The following is a 21966-nucleotide window of genomic DNA, read 5'->3' on the forward strand; positions in this document are numbered from 1 at the left end:
CAGAGGAGAGGAAAAGAGCCAGGTATTGCAGCCCATCCTTAAACTGGGTGGTGATGAGAGGGGGAATGGGGAAATAATGCAGGAAGTAGTGTGGGCAGGTGCCACTTTCCTCACTGAATGCATCCTGCCTGTATACTTGAAAAGAATGCAAGCCATTTTTCCCCGAAGCAGCATATTACAGACTTGTCAGTGGTGAGTGAAAAGCCTTCAGTGAGCTAAGTGGTACCATGCCACTTTGAAACAAACTAAACAAATAATAATTCTCAAACCAAACAGAGTTAACTTCAGAATGTATATTTGGATGTGCACTGAACATCGTTATAGTAAGCAACTGCTACATCTCCATCTAGGAGGTTTTTTAACAGAGCTGACTGTGGTTAGTAACATGATCTTAGTATGGTATAATGTCTAGTCACATGGTGCTCATGCCCAGCTTCACATCTTCACATGTTAGGTTTTGATTATGGCCCCTCTGTTGCATGACATACTGTTCTATTGCATCACGTATACATGTTCTGCCATACACAGATTGTGATGATACACAGATTGTGATGATTGTGATCATTTGTTTCCTGTCTTCACACACATTTGCTGAACCAGTGACTCCTGGAGTTGAGACTGTTGTGGATGAACTTCCTTATGTGTTTTTGTGTGGTTTTTTTTGACATATTGGTAGCCAGTGTAGTTCTTTTAATATAGGAGTAATATGGTCTCTTCGAGATGACCCAGAAACCAACCTGGCTGCCACATTCTGTACCAACTGCAATTTACAGACTATGTACAAAGGCAGCCTGACACAGAGCGCATTGCGGTAGTCATCGGAGTTTTCCCCTCCTCTAACTTGCCAACTCTCCTGCCATAGACAGGCTCTTCACTTCTTCCTCTCATCTAGACAGAGGGGTTCATTTGTGCCATACCACAGTCCTGTACAATTTTTACATCCAAGTGATAAAAGTCCACTATGCCAACTCATGTTCCCAACATCAGCTCTGTTCTTCAAGATTTTTCTTTCTTTATCAGTCTTGGAATGGCAGTGTAGACAGTGTTGATACAAAATTTAGCCCCCCCCCAACCCTTTTGAGCTGGGAAGCTTGGCTGCACAGAACCCAGTTTCTCATACGGTAACACAAAAGGGTTTGTATGATCCAATCTATTTTTTAAAAAAGTCTTCCCACTCAGTTAAGCCAAACTTGCTTTGCTTTTATGTTTTATCTCTGATGTGTACATTTAGAATGGAAAGTTATAGGAGATTATGATTGTCTGGCAACATCAGTATGGAAGAGTGAGGAGAAACACTGAGTATTAAATGTACTCCTCGTGTAAGCAGAGGAGCACTGCTGTGAATTTCCTGCTTAGCTGTCCTGTGGATTTCCTGCTTTGCAGACAGAGGTCAGCACATCAGGAGAGAGTGAGTAGGGCTGGCACACACAGACACTACCTGTGTCTTGATGCCCAAATCATTGCAAGGGCTGATAAAGAACAAACAGATATGCTCCATCAGCCCCATCCATCAGATGCATGCACAAAAGTGCTTGGTTTTGCTGCTTCCATTTCTGCCCAGTTTGAGGGAGAGAAGCTGTTCCTCCTTTCCTTCATCAAATTTTCTGAAGTAAATGGGGCTTCTGGCTGGGCTTTTGCAGGAGAACATATAGCTAGCAAACACAGACTCCTTCCTCTCTTCCAAAAACCTAGTCTTGGTTTCTCCCCAACTCCATCCCACAGCAGAAAGGGGGAATTTTCACTCACCCAAGTGAGGCAGCACTATTGCCATAGGCAAAGAGGTGATTGGGCTTATTGAAGCCTGTCTGCATACCTCCAGGGCACAAATGGTATCTCATGTAAGCAAGGAGGAACCATCCTCACTGACTATTTTCACAACCTCTTTTGAGTCACTACTGTGGTATTTTTGTAATTAAAGCTTTGATGTATAAGTAGTGAAGTTAGCTTAAAGGTAATGTGTGCCATCAAGTCAGTTTCAACTCCTGGCACCCACAGAGCCCTGTGGTTTTCTTTGGTAGAATACAAGAGGGGTTTACCATTGCCTCCTCCCACGCAGTATGAGATGATGCCTTTCAGCATCTTCCTATATTGCTGCTGCCCGCTATAGTACCAGGGAGATTCGAGCCGGTAACCTTCTGCTTGTTAGTCAAGCATTTCCCCGCTGCGCCACTTAAGATGTGAACTTAGTTTAGGCTTAGTTTTATTCTTGGAATATCAGCTACTTTAAGCTTATGAGAAACCTTTATAGCTGATTCATATATATTTTACATTTCCATCCATTTTTTTGAAGTGGATTCCTTCAGTGACAGAGGCAAAAAGGTTTTGAGAATAGAGATGTTAAATATATCATTTGCAGGTTTTAGAAAAAGTAGACTGTTTCCACATGACTGTGTAATTGTTACTTATTTTCACAGCCTTTAAGAAGTGCTCTTGAAAACGCTTATTGTCTCATAGTTGATCACAGGGAAATGGCAACAAATGATTAATTATGTTTTTTTTTACTCCAGTACAGCTGTTAGTTTGATCACATGCCAAATACTTAAAACAATTGTGATTTATCAGATGGCGAGAGTAAGACAAGACATGCCAGACTGTTCAGGGACTGGAATCTGCTATAACCGATTGGATCAGCTTAAAAAAAAAAAAGCAAAAAAGCAAATGTCATCTCGAAACTGAATATTTCAGTGTTATCTTGTCTGAAATAGAAGAGATACACTTTGAGGAGACAAAAGAACTAAGATTCTGAATGGATCTTTCAGGGAAAGTAAATGAACCTATATCTATATATTTTGTATATTACATTTTTAAATTGAATTGGGCCTTTAATTGAACTGTTGCTAAGGTGAGTGATAGTGGAAATCTTAGTAGACTCTGAAGGTTCCAAAAGGTCCTCTCCATCTGGGTGAATGGACAAGAACCTGACAAATTAGATTCAGTGGCCAACATTCTGTGCTGTGGAATGCTGGCATCAGGTTGCTGCCCGGGCTGCTGCACAATGTGCAAAGCAGGCTTGGTGGCATTGTGAAGGCAGGAAGTTGCACAATAACCTAAAACAGCGCGCAGGCACATGCATCACACTGCTTTAATGGTTTCCAGTGGCAGTAGTATTGCAGCATGCCCTTGCCCTTGGCTGTTGTAGCTGGGAATTGTGGGAGTTCAGCAACATCAGGGAACCCAGGATTGGGAACCCATGTGCCTCTGAGTACCAGTTTCAGGGGAGTAACAGCAGGAGAGAGGGCATGCCCTCAACTCCTGCCTGTGGCTTCCAGCAGCATCTGGTGGGCCACTGTGCGAAACAGGATGCTGGACTAGACGAGCCTTGGGCCTGATCCATCAGAGCTGTTCTTATGTTTTTATGTTCTTATGTGTGAAAAAAAGGCCTGAAAAAAGGCCTGAAAAAAAGAGAGGAGGTAATGAGTTGAAAGCCAGAGAGAAAGTGATGAGAAAAAAAATCTCACTCGGGGGAAAAGAACAGGATAACTGTTTGCCCCCAGGGAGTTATTCATACATGGCTTCATGCTGCAGAGTAAATGTTGAGCAAAGCCACTTTGAATTAAACTCACGGCATTGAGAGAAGCAGCCCCTCCCCTCTGCTCTTAAGTTTTGTTTGGTGCAGATTCACATCACATGCTTCCATATTTTCCTTCTAGCCAGTGGGGCGGGGGCGCGGGGCGGAGAGAGATTTCTAAAGCCTATATCTGCATTCCTAAAGAAGCTTTCCCTTTTATCATGTTAATGATTCTACATCAGTGCCTCTCCCTATTTGCTCCAGTGTTTTCAGAAAAAGTTGCTTAAAACCAGCATTTTAAAAACCCAGAAATACATCGAGATAAGCTAGAATTCTCAAGACAAAGCCCGATTTGTGTGTGGAGTGGGTCCAAGGGTCTTGACAGGAGTTTGGGAGTAATATTGGCTAGTGTGTGAACGCACACCCACTCTTCCAGAGGAGACATAAGCAACTCTACATATTCCAGCAGTACATACTTAAGGCATGGTTTAGAGGAGTAGCCTTGTTAAGGATTTACTAGCCATCCAGAGAGCTTCCAGAGAGGCAGTGGTGAGGTGAGGTGAGAGAGCCAGTTGGTGGGTGATCAGACTGTAGGTTCTGTCACTTGTGCTCTGAAGGATGCTTTTCTTTCAAAAAAACCATATTTATTAAAGGTTTTTCACAGAGTGCAGCACAACATCCATTTTGGTTATGTTGTGCTGCACTCTGTGAAAAACCTTTAATAATTTTTTTTTTTTTTAAAGAAAAGCATCCTTCAGAGCACAAGTGACAGAACCTACAGTCTGATCACCCACCAACTGGCTCTCTCACCTCACCTCAGTGAACAGTGAAGTGGGAAGGGGTGCTTTCACAACAGAGATACCAACAGTGAACAAGACAGGAAGTGGTGGGAGGTTATCATCATCTCATTGATAAGTTTAAAACATCCAATTTTGAAGGTATTTTTCTTGTATGTTGGCCAAATGTTGGCCTATATCATTGTTAGGGAAAATCGTGGAATTGGAAGCCATGATGTTGGAAAACCATTCTAAATCTACCACACTGAATTATGGAGCTGCAGCTATCATTCAAATTATGGCAACGCATTTTTGGTTTTTGCACCATTTACATTCTTTTGCAAAGTGTTACTTTTCAGGACCGAACTTATGGGAGGTTTGACATTCTGCATTAAAAATGCTACGTCTTTTAACCATAAAACCAAACTTCTGTTTCCAGAAAACCTTTTTGCCATTAATTATGCATATTGGGTAAATGGTCAAATGTTAGACAGTTACATTTGCTTAGCATCTCTTGGAGATTAATTTTTAATATAACAGCACTTTACAAAATAACAGTAGAACATGTATAACAGAACAAATAAAAGTGATACTCCAACAATTAAATGATGGTGGATGCCAACTACCTCTCCAATAATGTTTGACATCAATGTTCCCTGCTACATTAAAACCAAAGCCACAAACCCTTTATATGCCTGTAAATTTCAAGAATGTTTCATGTCAAGGATTACTCTTGACTTGGGGATGGGCTGTAGCTTAGTGGTAAAGCATCTGCTTTGCATGCAGAAGGTCCCCAGTTCAATCTCTGGTGTATTCAGGGGAAGACTTCTACTTGAGACTTTGAAGAGCAGCTGCCAGTCCGTCTAGGCCAGGGATTCTCAACGTTGGGTCCCCAGATGTTATTGGACTTCAACTCCCATAATCCCCAACCAAAGGCCACTGGGGCTGGGGATTATGGGAGTTGAAGTCCAATAACATCTGGAGACCCAACATTGAGAATCCCTGGTCTAGGCAATACTGGTTGGGATGGCCTAATGGTCTGACTTGGAATGAGGCAGCTTCCTAAGTTTCTTTGGCACTTTCTATCTTATTTCCACATCTGTCAGTCTAGCTCCATAGTCATCATGCCAACACATTCTAATTCTGCAGTTTATGGGTTTTCCAGTATGAATGCCAGAATAAACATAAAACAAATCCTGAAGGTTTATTGGTTTTATTTATTTAAGAACAGCCTTGCTGGATCAGGCCCAAGGCCAACCTAGTCCAGCATCCTGTTTCACACAGTGGCCCACCAGATGCCACTGGAAGCCACAGGCAGGAGTTGAGGGCATGCCCTCTCTCCTGCTGTTACTCCCCTGCAACTGGTACTCAGAGGCATCCTGCCTTTGAGGCTGGAAGTGGCCTTTAGCCCTCCAACTAGTAGCCAATGATAGACCTCTCCTCCATGAAGTTATCCAAACCCCTCTTAAAGCCATGCAGGTCGTTGGCTGTCACCACGTCTTGTGGCAGAGAATTCCACAAGTTGATTATGTGTTGTGTGAAAAAATAGTTCTATTTGCTGATCCTAAATTTCTCGGCAATCAATTTCATGGGATGACCCCTGGTTTTAGTGTTATGTGAGAGGGAGAAGAATTTCTCTCCATCCACTTTCTCCACATATTTATTATTTATGTATTACATTTATAAACCTTCCCATCCAAAGGCTCTGGGCGGTGTACAACAAATTTAAAAAGACATAAAAACACACACCATTTAAGACAGTGCTAAAAACAATATAAAAACAATTCAAAACCATTTAAAACTAAATAAAATACTTTAAAATACAATTTAAAAACCTTGGAAGGCCAGGCCAAACAAGTAAGTTTTTAGGGCTCTCTAAAAGGCCGACAGCGAGCCTAAACTGCGGATATCTGCCGGGAGTGCATTCCATAGGCCAGAAGCAGCTACAGAAGAGGCCTGGTTCCGAGTCATCACCAGATGTATGGGTGATAACTGGAGACGGTCCTCTCTGGATGACCTCAATGAGCATGGGGATCATACTAAAGAAGGTGCTCTCTAAGGTAGCCCAGACCCAAGCCGTGCAGAGCTTTAAAGGTAATAACCAGCGCTTTGTATTTCGCCTGGAAACATATCGGCAGACTGTGCAACTGCTTTAAAAAAGGCATAATATGGTCTCTCCGAGTTACCCCAAAGACCAGTCTGGGTGCAACATTTTTAACAAACTGAGGTTTCCGAACTGCGTACAAAGGCAGCCCCACATAGCAATAGTCTAGCCTGGAGGTTACCAGCTGATGCACCACTGTTTTGAGATCGTTCTCTTCAAGGAATGGAAGCAGCTGGCGAATCAACCAAAGTTGATAGAAAGTGCTCCTGGCCATAGCCTCCACCTGAGATAACAGGTGGTATCTCAGCCCAATAGCCTGGATCCAATAGCACTCCCAAGCTGCATACCTATTCCTTCTGGGGGAGTGTAACCCCATCCAGCACAGGAAGATCTACCTCATCCCTCAAATTCCAGTCCCCTACAGTGAGCACTTTCGTCTTTCTTAGATTCAGCTTCCATTTTTTATCCTTCATCCAGCCCATTACTGCCCATAGGCAGGCATTTAGGGAGTGAATGCCATTTGATGATGATGATGATGATGATGATGATGATGATGATGATGATGATGATGATGATGATGATAAGGAGAAATAGATTTGTGTGTCATCAGCATATCGATAACACCCTGCACCAAATCTCCTGAAGATCTCTCCCAGCGGTTTCATGTAGATGTTAACATTGGAGACAATACAGAGCCCTGAGGGACACCATACAAAAGTTCAGATTTTGAAGAACAGTCTCCAAGGGACACCATCTGGAACCTGCCTGAGAGATAAGAGCGGAACCACTGCAAAGCAGTGCCTTTTGGCCTCAATTCCCCCAGGTGATACAGAAGGATACCATGGTCGATGGTATCGAATGCTGCCGAGAGATCCAAAAGAACCAGCAGAGTCACTCTACCTCTGTCGATCCCTGGTAAAGTCATCCATGAGGCCGACTAAGGCAGATTCAACCCCATAGCCCACTCTAAAGCCAGTTTGAAATGTGTCTAGATAATTGGTTTCCTCCAAAACTGCTTGGAGTGAGTTAGTCATCACTCAGTCATCTTGCCCAATCATGGGAGATTGGAAACCGGCCTATAACCATCCATCACTGAGGGATCTAGGGAAGGCTTCTTAAGAAGTGGTCTAATCATTTCCTCCTTCAAACAAGGAGGCTTCCTACCCTCGCTCAGCGATGAGCTGATATAATTGTTGGAGGCTACCTCCAACAATTTTCCTGCTAGATAGAAGCAGCCAAGTCGGGCAAGGATCCAGAGAACAAGTGATAGGCCACACCGCCCCAAGCAGCTTGTCCACGTCATCAGGCATCACCAACTGAAACTGATCCAATCTAATACTGCAGGAGGGATTGCTAGACACCACTTTATTAGACTCTTCAGAAACAGTGGAGTCCAACTTGGCTTGAATATAAGAGATTTTATCCTCAAAAAACCCATTAAAAGCATCACAGCAGAACAAAGTCCCCGGAGATTGGTTTGAATTGGAAGGAGCCTGAATCAAACTTTTCACAACCCAGACAGCTCTGCTGGACGCAAACCTGCAGAAGCAATGTGTGCAGACCAGAATTGGTTTTTTGCTGCATGCACCTCCTCCGCATAAACCTTCAAATGGGCTCTATGCGGTGTCCTGTCACATTCAATCCAAGTTCTCCTCCACTTGCACTCCAGTTGCCTACCTTGCTGCTTCAGACCCCGCAACTTCTCTGTATACTGAGGGGCCACTTTTAAAGCAGATTGGAAGGGATGCTTAGGAGCGATCGTGTCTGCTGCCCTGGTGAGTTCCCTATTCCAGGTTCCCACCAGGGCATCAACAGAATCACTGGCAGGACCAACATTAAAACCCTTCAAGGCTTTTTGGAATCCTACTGGGTCCAGCAGCCGTCTTGGGTGGACCATCTTAATAGGTCTTCCACCCCTGCAGGGCTGGGTTGTGGCTGTGTAACAACCTTAACCAGGTAGTGGTCCGTCCATGACAATGGGGAAACCATAGGATCCCGCACCCACGGAACACCCCCCTGATCGGAACAGAAGACCAAATTGAGTGTGTGGCTGGCAACATGAGTTGGTCCTGAAACTTGTTGGGATAGGCCCATAGTTGTCATGGTTGCTATGAACTTCTGAGCCACACCAGACAAGCCAGCCTCACAATGGATATTGAAGTCCTTCAGCACTAAAAGTCTGGGTGACTCCCAACACCTGCTCCGAGACCAGCTCCGTCACCTCAGTTAGGGAGTCAGTTGGGCAGCGGGGTGGACAGTACACCAACAAAATCCCCAATCTATCCCTAGTTGCCAGCTTCAGAAAGACACAATCAATATTAGTCAACTGTTGCATGGGGTGGTGGTCCTGGTAAGGGAAATGGTATCCTTGTGGACCACAGCCACTCCACCCTCCCACCCACTTCCTGGTGGAAGAAGTGGCCTGGTGGAAGAAGCTGGGCCCAAACTAGGCCACTAGCCTCCCCCATCCAGGTCTCAGTTAAATAAGCCAAGTCAGCTCTCTCATCCATGATCAAATCATGAATGATTTTGATCTTATTCTGAACTGAACTTGCATTGCAAAGGAGCTAGGTACTGTGGGAAGTTGGAACTACTCCCCAAGGCCAGAGAGCTAGCAGGACAGCTGGAAGTGGAAACAGTTACTAAATTATTGGTTTCCCTTCCCCTGTAATGGCCAGCTGCTCTTCCAATGCAGAGTTTTATCAGTTATCAAATGGGAGGAGAGCTAGTCTAGTGGCATCAAGCATGAATTGTCCCCTTTCCTAAGCAGGGACCTTCCTGCTTTCCATTTATACAAATACGACAAATATCTATATACTGCTTTTCAACAAAAGTTCCTGAAGTGGTTTTTACACACACACACACACACACACACACACACACACACACACACACAAAATGGCTGCCTGTCCTCAAAGAGCTCACCATCTAAAAAAGAAATACAAAACACTAAACACCAGCAACAGCCACTGGCGGGATGCTGTGCTGGGGGCAGGGGCGTAACTACTATTAGGCAAGGGGAGGCAGTTGTCTTGGGGCCCCACTGCCTCGAGGGGCCCCCCAGAGGCACATCACATGACTCCCCACCCACCCATGTTGCACCCCCTATGAATTATGTTGAGTCTCTTGGAGAATGGCAGGAGCAGAGAGTAAAAAAAACTAGATTCAATGTGAACTAGATATTCACCGTATTCATAATGGGGATGTGAGTGTGAGTGCACTATATATTGTGAAGTGTATTTATATCAGTGAGGGGCCCATTTTAAAATCTTGTCTCTGGGCCCCCTCCAACCTTGCTACGCCCCTGGCTGGGGGTGGATAGGGCTAGTTACTATCCCCTGCTAAATATAGAGAATCACCACTTTAAAAATTCTCCTCTGTTAGCACAACGGGGAAATGCTTGACTAAGAAGTAGAAGGTTGCCAGTTCGTATCCCTGCTGGTACTGTATCGGGCAGCAGCGATATCGGAAGATGCTGAAAGGCATCATCTCATACTGTGTGGGAGGAGGCAATGGTAAACCCCTCCTGTATTCTACCAAAGAAAACCACAGGGCTCTGTGGGCGCCAGGAGTCAAAATTGACTTGATGGCACACTTTACCACTTTAAAAAGGTGCTTGTTTTGTTCAGTTAGCAGGGGATAGCATCAAAAGTTAACATCTGAACGCGAGACTACATGTGAGCACTGTAAGATATTCCCCTTAGGAGATGGAGTCTCTCTGGGAAGAGAATCTGCCTGCATGCAGAAGGTTCTTCCTCTGGCATCTCTAGATAGGGCTGAGAGAAATTCCTGCCTGTAATCTTGGTGAATCTTCTGCCAGTCTGTGTAGACAATACTGAGTTAGATGGACCAATGGTTTAACTCTGTATAAGGCAGCTTCCTATGTTCCAAAATGACCAGTGTTCTTTCGGTTCACTTTCTGATAGTCAATTTACAACCAATCGTATAGCTGTAACTACAAATAATTCAGGGCAACTAGCTCCAATTCTGGGGAACAGTGCTTACTCACTTCTCATCAATGAGGCGCTTCACACAAGCAGTGAAGCTTAGCATCAGATATATCAAATACAGTTTAGAAAATAAATCCTAAATAAGTCAAAACGGCCTACATCCAGGCTAGTGTTGCACTTGCACATGAATGTACCACAAGGGCATTGTGCAATGCATGCCCAAAAATATTAGTTGCAGGGGAAGCCCCGGTCTCTTCCATCAGAACAAAAAACACCCCTGTAGAATCAGAGACAGCACATTAACTTTTCAATCATAGAATGCATGGAGGTTTTAAAGGCAAGTGGTTCTCCTTTTGCCAGGACATATAACACTGGAGGTTTGTGCGGAAGAGGTGTGAGAGAGAATTGTATTCTGACAATGATCCTATGGGGTTTTTGGAAGGTTAAAAAGTTGTTTATAATTGCCCACTTGCCCATTACTTTTGTGGGTTGGATGGTAGGTAGCACTCATCATGTTCTACCACCCAACCCACTTTGGTGTCCCTAGGAACTAGCTACTCATGGGGAACAATGGGGTGTTTTGAATTTCACTCACAGAGTGCAGTACACACAAGTTTTGCATTGCAATTTTCAATGCATTTTGCAACCCTGTCTTGAAACACTGCCGAAGCACACAGTAAAAGGGAATCTGCCCCTCCCAACACAGAACATAAATTTCAAATACAGTCCAATAATGGCCAAAAAAGAATCGCTGACCCAGAATCCACTGACAGCCACAGTGCCTGCACTGTAGTAACATCATTGGCACAAGTTGTGCTCTCACGCACAATTATGACTCCTTACATTATTTCCTAGCATTGCAACAGCTGCCACAGCAGCACCCTTACTTTGTAACAAACATAGCCATACGCTTAACTAGAGCAACCTCAGCCACATTTTGACTGAGTACATCTTGCAATGCAGATTGTAGAGCAGACCAGAACAGTGAGTGGAGTACAAGTTAGTCTCAAGGCCAGACGAGCTCATCACATCAATCACCAAAAAAATACACAGAGAGAGAGCAAGAGCTGCTATTGTCCATTTCTCACCACAACAGTATCTCACAAACAAAACAAACCACAACTCAAGGAAGGAAAGCATCCAAGTTCTGTTTTTTGTCAATCTGAGATCCAGCAAAACCAGATAATTATGGCAGCAACAGCATAGCATATTATACTCTGTGCTGAGAAAAGAAAACCAAAAAATCAAACCAACCTTCCTCCTCTCCTGATGAGGAATCCATCTCCCTTCCTCCTCTCCTTCAGACACAGTATAACAGCTCTCTCTGCCTCTCAATCCCTTTTGAATCCTCACCAGTCAATGGGGGCACAGTTGCCCATGACAACAGTTGATTTGTATGATAACAAGCCAACCAAGAAGCAAAGAGATCGCAAGCCAGTCAGAAGCTAATGCCAGAAAACCAATTTGAAAAGGAAAAACAGGCCTCCAAAATGGCGTTCAGAATATCTAAAAATTTCAATCAAAATGGGGTTGTTCTGCTACAAGCTTGAAACAGGCCCTTTATTTAAAGGGTATTCTGTTTCAAGCTTGAAAAACTTGAACTGGCCCGTTTCAAGTTGAAACATTTTGACGTAAAAACGTTCTGCACATCCCTAAATAAGACACCATGATTGGAAAGAAAAAAACTGGTATCCCCTTACGTCAACATTTGGGTGAGCATAATTGGCAAGGATACATGTTCAATAGCTTCTAAAATGTTGCTATAAACATGTTTTTATGATGTTGCGTTTGCATAGTTGTGGTCCCACCTTTTAGGAAGATCTTACATTTTGGCACTGTAAGCTTTACAGTTTGAAGAGCCCATATCTATAGCCATAATAGAAAAGGAAGACATCTCTTTCAGTGTTGTTGCCTCTTAAAACCAATCATGTCAATAAGACTCTAACTCAGTTGTTAAACCTCAGTTGTTTAGTATTAATATGATTTCCCCCAGTCCTTTTATTTTGGTTGAAACTGTTAAATACTCATTTTTTAAAAAGGCAATTCTGGGATCTGTTACTTCTCCCCTTTTTACATTTGAGGTATCATGTCACTTACTTAGGGAAACTGCACTTAGAAATGATAGTGATAGAAATGACAGTGATTTTTCAGCCAGTGCTAATATCTCAGATTCTGTAACTAGTTCATAAAACTATCATTTATAAATATAATTCAAAAGGATGTTCCTTTTTCAGATGGTGTGTGGTCTGTGTCACTGAATTTCCAAGTTTATGGATCTGCTGCTTGCTTTGAGGAACCCATCTTGTTTAGTGCAACATAGCAGATGTTCTTGGTGCAATCTGATAGCTGTATATTTTTTTTAAACTTTACATTTGCTAATATGCAATGAAAGATAGAGGACCAAGTTTGATGAGACCAAGGCCTCTGACAAGTTCCAACCCCCTTTGCCTCAGATCTCTGACCTGAATGAAGAACAAACAGTTCTGCAGTAAAATTGTTTAATTGTGTACCTTGTCCTGTTAGCTGTGTGTAGAAAGAGCCTGGATAGGATCAGCTTTGTGTTTTCAGTCCTCAACAAACCTTCACTAGAATAGGATTTTTTTTTTTTAAAAAAAACCAAAATGAAAAAGAGATAGAAATAAAAAATCTCAGGGAAATACTAAAACAGAACACACATGATGAAAGCAATACTCCTATTGTGAGAAGAACTGCTATCAATTGCGAACCACCAAGGGACCTTTTTGTATGGGGCGGTGTAGAAATGTACTTAAATAAATAAATATCATTGGAAGTAGTCCAAGCAGTATCCTTACTTCAGTCACTCTGACGTTTGGAGATAGGGCATGGTAACACTGAGTTTACCAGATGGTCAGAGCCTACATATGACTTCCTACACATGCAGTTACATCCATCACACTGTAAGCATTTGATTGCTTAGTAGTTGTTGTTTAGAATTGTTTGGAATTCCAACATTCCAAACCTCAAACCTGTGTTTATTAGCTTAGTTTTGCCTCATTTTGCTTGTATGAGGCCATACCTTGAGGATGAGCTCTCTCTCTTTTGGGTAACTTGGTTCCATATATCCTCCTGCCAAATGATAAGGAGGGTTTTTACCACACATCAGACACAGATGTATGGTAGACACGGAAGCTGTTCTCACAGGTGGCCAAGACTGGGCTAAGGAAGCCAAGCCTGGTGTTGGCTGCTTGTGAGAACCACTGGGATTGGTTCTGGCGGTGACTTGGTGGCAAACCTGCCTGGGGAGCAGTGTTCTCTCTAATTTTTTCCCCCATCTGTGTGCGGAATGAGTTTTGTTTGGGTGGCAGTATCAAGCCAGTGCACACGCACATGCATTCAGAATGAGACCTTCCTGATTAAACCTGAGCAGGATCTAAAACTAACTGAGCAGACATAAAAAACCATGTGAGTGTGCATGCCTTAGAGGGAACACTGCTGGGGAGCCACCCTCCTAAATGAGGTTAAGGGAGCGAGCGCTCCCTTAGCCCCTTTTATTTAATTGTGTGGCCATGTTGGCTGCTTTCAGCTAATGCTGCAACACTGATGGGCACCTGCCCGTTGTTGGAGAATGTGTCATGCGTCATGCACTCATGCAGTGCATTGTGGGAGTTCCAGGGGCCGGGATGATGCAAACCCCGCACCTCTGTGCTGCCATGGGAAGCAGTGGACCGCCTGGGCATGCGGGATTGTGTGGCCTGACCTTCCCAGACCTGGCAGCTGGATCGTCTGTGGGGAAGGTGAGCTTCTGCTGCCTTCCTCACTGCCAAGTCCTTCTCACTGATCGTGAGCAAGGGCTCACTGTGTGGTAGTCTATATGGACTCATGGGGCTGGTTGAGAGGGTTACAGATGCAGTCTGAACCCTCTTCCCTTTACCTCCTCTGCTTGCATGCCAGTGGCATACTGGTTAGGTAATACAGCAACTTCTGCATGTCATCCGAGCCCAGAGCTGGAATTTAGCTGGTCCTTTTCCTATGTTGTCATATAGAAACCATCTATTTGACGGTTTTTCTCTTATGGCATTTTATGCTGCTGTTTTTGAATTGTATGTTTAATTTGACATTATCTAACATTTTAATTGTGTATTTATTTATTTTTGTAAGCAGCTCTGCAGAACTGTTTGGTTAATAAAAGGTTATTAATAAACAATAAATTTTGTTTGGCTTTACAGGTCACAATGACTACATGTGTCCAGCTACCAATCAGTGCACCATTGACAAGAACAGGCGGAAGAGCTGCCAGGCTTGCAGGCTCCGAAAATGCTATGAAGTTGGAATGATGAAAGGTGGTATGTACCCAGCCATGAATTCTAATCCTTAGCACAAATGTTTCTTAATTGACTTTTATCTTAACCCCTGCTAACTGGGCTATAACCCCTGCTACCTGGGCAAAGAGGCACCTTTTACCATGGTGATTCTCTTTATTTAGCAGGGGGAGAGTAACTGGCCCTATCCACCCCCAGCACAGTACTTCCAGTGACTGTTGCTGGTGTGTGTCTTATGTTTCTTTTTAGAATGTGAGCCCTTTGGGGACAGGGAGCCATCTTATTTATTTGTTTGTTATTTCTCTTTGTAAACTGCCCTGAGCCATTTTTGGAAGGGCGATATAGAAATCGAATAAATAATAATAATGATGATGATGATGATGCCTATATTCTGCGACGATATCTATAACAACTGACAATAAAATTCAGCCATCCCAGGTCCTTGGGAAGGACTCGATGTCTGGATCAAACAAACCAGTCAATAACACCTGTCTGACTGTGTAAACAAGAAATAATAATAATCTTTCTTGCATAATTCATGGTTCTTAAGAAGAGTGGCTATTAATTTTATGACATCCATGTTTTAAAACAAACTGAAAAGAACTAATGTTTTACAGTTAATTTACTGTTATAAATCATGAATCTCTTGGGCCCAAAGCTGCAATGAATGAAAATTTATATCAGGTTTTTATGCCATTCTGTAAATCTTTGATAAAGCTGCTGTGTAGTGAATTTCAAGGCTACAATCTACTTGTGGACAATTCCATGAAAACAGGGACACTGAGGTGAAAAATTAAAAATTGTGTAAATTCACCAAAGCTGGTGTTATTTTATAGATAAACTAGTAGGTGAGACCCATTGTTGTCTAGGCAAAGTCACTTTGCATAGATTACACTGCTAGGTAAATTCAATACATGAAATCCAGGAGGCCTTCTAATATTGCAGGGAGAATTTTCAAGGGAATCGCGATATTAGAGTAGTTGACTTTGTTTTAATTTGTTAAAACTATTGTTTTAATTTTTATTATCACTATGTTTCAGATTTTGTTAAAATTTTTAACTAATTTTAATTTTAACCTGTTCTAATTATATAAACTCAATCTATTGTTATATAATTGTAACCTTTTTCTTTTGTTTTGGCTTGTGGTTGTAACATTAAAGAACCTGAACTTGAGTACTTGACCTAACCCAAAAAATTAGGTTAGGTTCTTTAGCTAAACAATCCACTCTCATGGTGCGGGTGGATGGCTCAGCTTGTGTGGGGAGAGTGACTATTTAAACTATAAGCTTCCCCACACATCAGCTGATGAACAGCAGTCTGCACCTCTAGCACCACTATCTCCCTGCACATCAGCTAAGAAGAGGGGAAATGGCTATTTAAACTGAATGCCAATGTAGTTGGAAGGGTAGAAAACCATGAATAATCAAAACTACCCTTTGCGATAACTAAATTGGTATTCAGGAATGTGGCTCATGAATTATTATTATCATCATTTATTTGTTTACACAGTCAGACAGGTGTTATTGACTGGTTTGTTTTATCCAGACATCGAGTCCTTCCCAAGGACCTGGGATGGCTGAATTTTATTATCAATATTGTTGCTGTTATTATAGATATCGTCGCAGAATATAGGCTGTTCCCAGTAAAGTTGCTTTTTGTAATTGGCGGATGGTGATTTCTGTGACCACTATGGTGTTGAGGTGCTCTTCAAGTTGTTTTGGAATTGCACCTAGGGCACCAGTTACCACTGGGATTATTTTGGTCTTCTTCTGCCACAGCCTTTCCATTTCCATTTGTAGATCTTTGTATTTTGTGATTTTTTCTATTTCTTTTTCTTCTATTCTGCTATCCCCTGGTATTGCTATGTCGATTATTTTAACTTGTTTTTCTTTCTTCTCGACTACAGTTATATCTGGCGTATTGTGTGGCAGATGTTTGTCTGTTTGTAGTCGAAAGTCCCATAATATTTTTGCATCTTTATTTTCTACAACTTTTTCAATGTTATGGTCCCACCAATCTTTGGCTACAGATAGCTTGTATTTTTTGCAGATGTTCCAGTGTATCATCCCTGCTACCTTGTCATGCCTTTGTTTGTAGTCAGTCTGTGCGATCTTTTTTATTATTATTATTACTTTATTATTAAACCATATTATTATTAAACCATGGGTGAAACTGCTATTTGAGGGCCACCTGAATGTCACAGAATTTTTTATTAACATGCTGGCAAAAGGGAAGTAATAGAACAGTTTGAAATTTGTAGTATTTCAACTGTAAACATTATTAATTAATTAATTAATTTGAATCATAGTAAATCTGAAACTGAGAAGGATCTTCTGCTTCTCTTGGGGATGATGTTGTTTTGGCATTATTGATCTGATTATTGAGTGTTAAAAATCTGTTGAGAGCAATAACAGTTAAAATATGATTATATTCAGAATTTCTTCAAAAAATAACAACATTCAAACCTTTTCTCCAGCATATTCTGGTGAAAAAAGTAGTGTATTCAGCTAATTTCAGTGGCAGGATTGTTCATGGAAAATTTGGTATCTGTCGGTCATCTAGAAAGTATGACTTCATTTCACACATACCAATCAACCAATAAAAATTTCAAAATATATAATAGATGTCTATAAGTAATATATCATATAGATCTATAGTGCATGCATATTTTTCTAACAGTTTTATTCAATTTTACATGTTATAACAAAGTAATTACAACAAAAGGTGGGAATATGAGACAAAAAAAAATAGAAAAGGAGATAATTCATGCATTTTTTTTTTGGAGATAAAAAATAATATTTGAAGTTCGAGCCTGGGTGCCTAAACCTGTAAGGGTTTATGGGCAGGCTACTGCGGTATATGTAGCAGAGTATTTCAGGAGCTAACTCACTCCCATTACAGCAGAGTTTAACAGGGTCTCAGTGCAACATCTTGTAAATGATAAGCGTGGAGATTCATTTAAAGTTAAACTAATCTACTTTATTCAGAAGTACATGATTATTTGAAAGACCTATACCCTAGCTGCTGGCTACATGCTGGCCAGAGAGAGTTCTATAGAAGCATGGTGCTCAGAAAAAGAGACAGAGCTGTAGAAGCATTCTGGAAGGAACAAAAAGGAAGTCACTCCCAGGAAGTTCCTGAGTATACTCTATCAATAGAGGAGTCATACAGGCAGAAATAAACAGGAAGAAGAAGGAGACCCTAGCTGACTATCTCTACTTTCAATGGCCCTCGTGGTCATTATGGTTATTGGTGCAAAAGGTGGATGCAATTAGGGGTGTACACTAAATTGTTTGGGCCAACTGGACTGGGCCAGTTCGATATGGCAGCCCCTTAAATCCCCCCTGTTTGGTTTGGTTTGGAGGGGTTTGCGAATCAAATCAAATCAATTATTTTAGTCACTTACCCCCTCCAGGGGTCACTAGCGTGGCTGCAGGGGGCCTTCTGGAGGTGCCTTCTCCCTTGCTGGCCTCCAAAATTGCGCCCCTCGTCTGGTTCGGTCACTCTTTGGCCCGTTCTGGGCCTCACCCTCATCACAGTGGCCATTTTGGAGGCTGCCATGTATGCCTAATTGGCCTCTGCAAGACCTGCAACCTTGAACATGTTTGCACACCCCTAGATGCAATCTGGAACTGGATCTCCAATATATTTAATCCATGCCTTGATTATAGTATTGGCCAGGAAGTCTGAAATGCCTAAGTTTAAAATGTCTGCATTAACAAATGCAGCATTTGTTAACAAAAAACCTTGAATTCTTAAAATATGGATGGTAAAGAGAAATAAGTAAACAACATTAAATGTGTATAAAGGATGCTAAATAAGGTACTCCAGACTTTTTTTTGGCCAATTATTAAGTTTTTAAACACTGAGAAGAGAGACATGAAATCTATCTATCTATCTGTCTATCTATCATCTAATGTCAAAGGACTTAGGTGCATTTCTTTCTATTGATTTATCTTGAATGGCTAGCAAGCAACACAACAACCTGCTTCCATTACTGCACAACCTGATTATTGGTGCTTGCTTTTCTTCTGATCAAATTGAAACCTGGAGAAAAATTAATGAGTGCAAAACTTTGAACACTTAGTGCAGTTTACAGGGATGGGGAAATCATTTGTCCAAGATTGTGCACTTGGTTTAATTTGTATATAATTACAAAGTGCAGAAAAGCATGTCTAAACATTTGGATTCCATTAGGAATGTATTTTGTATATTTCAAACATGGCTGACATGATGTATAGTATACTGCAGGTGATTCTGCACTGCCCACACTGTTGAGGGTGTCTAAAGCAATGTCATTGCTGTTGTGCAAGAGTCCTCTTGAGTTAATACAAAAATGTTGCACAGTCGTGTTTGCATGACACTACAATCATTGGAAATTATGTCATGTACACAACAGTGCTTGTGTTTTAGACACCCACAGTGGCATGGATGCTGCAGGAACACCTGTGGTACACTGTGCAGCATGTTAGCCATTATATATAATATTTAAGAGTTTTGTAAAAATATGGTCTTACAGTAGGATATGTTCTCTTGCCTGTGAGTATATATAATCTCAATTTGGAAATTTGCTCATAGTTATTGAAAAACATATCTGATTCTGTTACCCTTGGAATTATCCTTTTAGATGATATAGGGGCTATTCTTACGATCACAAAAATCGGGCTAGGAAAATCCTAGCCTGATTTTTGTGATTGTAAGAATTTTTGTGATTGTAAGGCTCGCAGCTGAGCCCGGTGCTTCTGGAGCGGCTAACCCGCTCCTGTAGCCCGCCCCTTAGCCCGGGTTTGCGGAGCGAGTGCTCTGCAAACCTGGGCTATCTGCTCGTGAGTAGCTGCGGTGCGGCTCCGTGCCGCAGCTACTTGCGAGTAGACCCCCGACCGAGAGGCTTAGTCTCCCCACTGTGCCCTGCGTGCTCGTGCAGGGCATACTGGGGCTTCCAGGGGCCACGCGGCCCCCGAGCTCCCCAGCCCCTGCCGGCTCCGTCTCGGTACCCGGTCCTAAGTGTACTTGCCAAACATAGCTTGAGAGGAATGGCCGTGATTGGGGTGGAAACTGATAGGACTTAGACTCAGTACCTACAGTCATTTGCATTTTAGTTGAATATGGCAACTGGTTACTTTGCTCAAATGGAAACTTAGTTGTGTGATTACTGATGAATCACTTGCTGAGCTGCAAAATGTTCCTTTTCAAGCCACATGTTGGTATTTACAAATGTACTAAAACATTTCATCAGATCAGGCATGGAACACTAGTAAGTTAGATCAGAGAAGCTGCTCTTTACTTTAATTTTACCATATTTGTTCTAAAATGATTTTTGGATAGAAGTATAGAATGAGAAATCTCTATTTCACTAGCAAAGCCTCAGTCTGATCTTTGTTACACAGAACTCAATTTGAGCAACCTCACTAAAGATGAAGTGGTCTTTAGGGGAAATGATTTGTATTAATTGAAATTGTTGCTAGCCATGTCTAATCCAATTTCTCTGAAGCAGCTTTGGAACATCATTTTGCAGAGCCTTCATTTTTCATAATTACCATTCCTGGATCCGCATTCAGCTCTTTGAAAAATGGCCAAGGGTCACTTTTTATTTGTTAGGAGCGTCTGGCTAGTCTAAATTCATTAGTTATTGCTTCATGATGACTACATTAAGTCTTTTCAGTTTTGCTAACATAAAGGATTTTACTCCTTACTATTCTTGAAAATAAGAATAGTTCTTTGAAAATGTGGGCCTATTTCTTTGAGCAAGACTTCCAAATGGTCTTGATTTTGTTAGGGATTTTATTTTATTTATTGTTGAATTTATATGCTGCCTTTCATTAAAAACAATCCCAAGGAGGTTTACAAAATTTAAAAAATATTTTATACAATAAAAATTACAATAAAAATATTAAGCTAAAATATGAAACAAATCTGATTTAAAATATATAAAATACAAACATATATACTGTATGCAGATATGTTTGAAACATAATTTGGCTTCCAACTCATGGCACAATTCCTTTAATACTGAGGGCTTACCCAGCCCCTTTAATGTGGAGGAGAGCAGGTCCATACCTACTCCTCCTCTGCTCGCTGCCACTTCCATACTGGTCAACTTCTGTACTGGTCAACCATGCTGACCATGCAAATGGCCACTGCGCATGCATGGAGGTCACGTGCATGCCAGCATCATGTGCAGGCTACTGGGGAGAGTGCTGCCGGTGCACACTGATACCTGGGGGGAGTGCCGCTAGTACAGAAGTGGTGGTGAGTGGAGGAGCAGGTATGGACCTGCTCTCCTGTGTGTTAAAGGGGCTGGGTAAGCCCTTGATTTTAAAGAGATTGTGCCATGATTCAGAAGCCAAATCACATTCCGAGCACATCCTAGATTTTGTCTCTAATTTTCAGTCGTTCTATGATGAAAATGTATTAAATGCCAAACAAATAAGACAAATAAAGCAGAGGATTATTAAAGGAATTCTTAGAAGCCAAGATGAATTAATGTTTTAATGCATCAACTGGAATGATTCCAAGAATTCTAATTTGCCTTGCAATTATCTGATAACGCAATGTTATACTATACTAAAAATAGTACATAGTGAATGAGGAAGAAAAGTACTCAAGCTTTAGGAAGCTATTTGTGTTGCCTCTGAAGTGAACCTCTATAATATTTGCTAAACACTTTGTTCTGTACTAATGCAAAACAGTACAGGTGGTGGGCACTGATACAGTTATTAGTACTTGTGTATTTAAAGAACCAATTAATTGAGTGGACATTGCCAAAATATGTTTCATTTAGAAGTCTCTTCTTCCTCTGTAAATATAAATAGAGTTTGTCTGTTTAAATGTTCCTTACAACACTGCCTGCAATCTTTTAGTATGCCAAAAGTGCAATTTTCTGTCTGCCTAGGAAGAGTAGTAAATTGCCACTCCACACACCAAATAAACAGATGTGTAGACTATACCTGCCCTTTCCGCTACCTTGCGCTCTCCACCCTGCTTCATCCCAGCTACCTGACAATGTCATCTGTAATGGAATTTCCAGTTTCTTATGAAGAAGGAGATTGTGCTCTTGGGGGGCTCTTTTCAAACCTAGAAGACAAGGAGGAACAATCTCAACGTTTATTATTATTATTTCTCTGTGTAAACCGCCCGGAGCCATTTTTGGAAGGGCGGTATAGAAATTGAATTCATCATCATCATCATCATCATCGCACAGATTGATTACAAACAAAGGCATGACAAAGTTGCAGGGATGATACACTGGAACATCTGCAAAAAATACAAGCTATCTGTAGCCAAAAATTGGTGGGACCATAACAGTGAAAAAATTGTAGAAAACGAAGATGCAAAAATATTATGGGAC

General features: G+C 41.7%; 1 protein-coding gene across 5 annotated transcripts in view; it reads left to right on the top strand.

Moving 5' to 3' along the window:
* Positions 1 to 21966, top strand: part of ESR1 (estrogen receptor 1) — a 340324-nt gene that overhangs the window by 186521 nt on the left and 131837 nt on the right. For 4 of the 5 annotated variants that reach the window (XM_053292723.1, XM_053292689.1, XM_053292714.1 and 1 more), the window contains exon 4: positions 14526 to 14642. In XM_053292723.1, the coding sequence (XP_053148698.1) occupies positions 14526 to 14642 (117 nt within the window). The remainder of the gene's footprint in view (positions 1 to 14525; positions 14643 to 21966) is intronic. The other variant, XM_053292697.1, reaches the window with a different exon arrangement.

Source organism: Hemicordylus capensis, chromosome 1 (assembly GCF_027244095.1).
Source record: "Hemicordylus capensis ecotype Gifberg chromosome 1, rHemCap1.1.pri, whole genome shotgun sequence".
Classification (NCBI taxonomy): Eukaryota; Metazoa; Chordata; class Lepidosauria; order Squamata; family Cordylidae; genus Hemicordylus; species Hemicordylus capensis.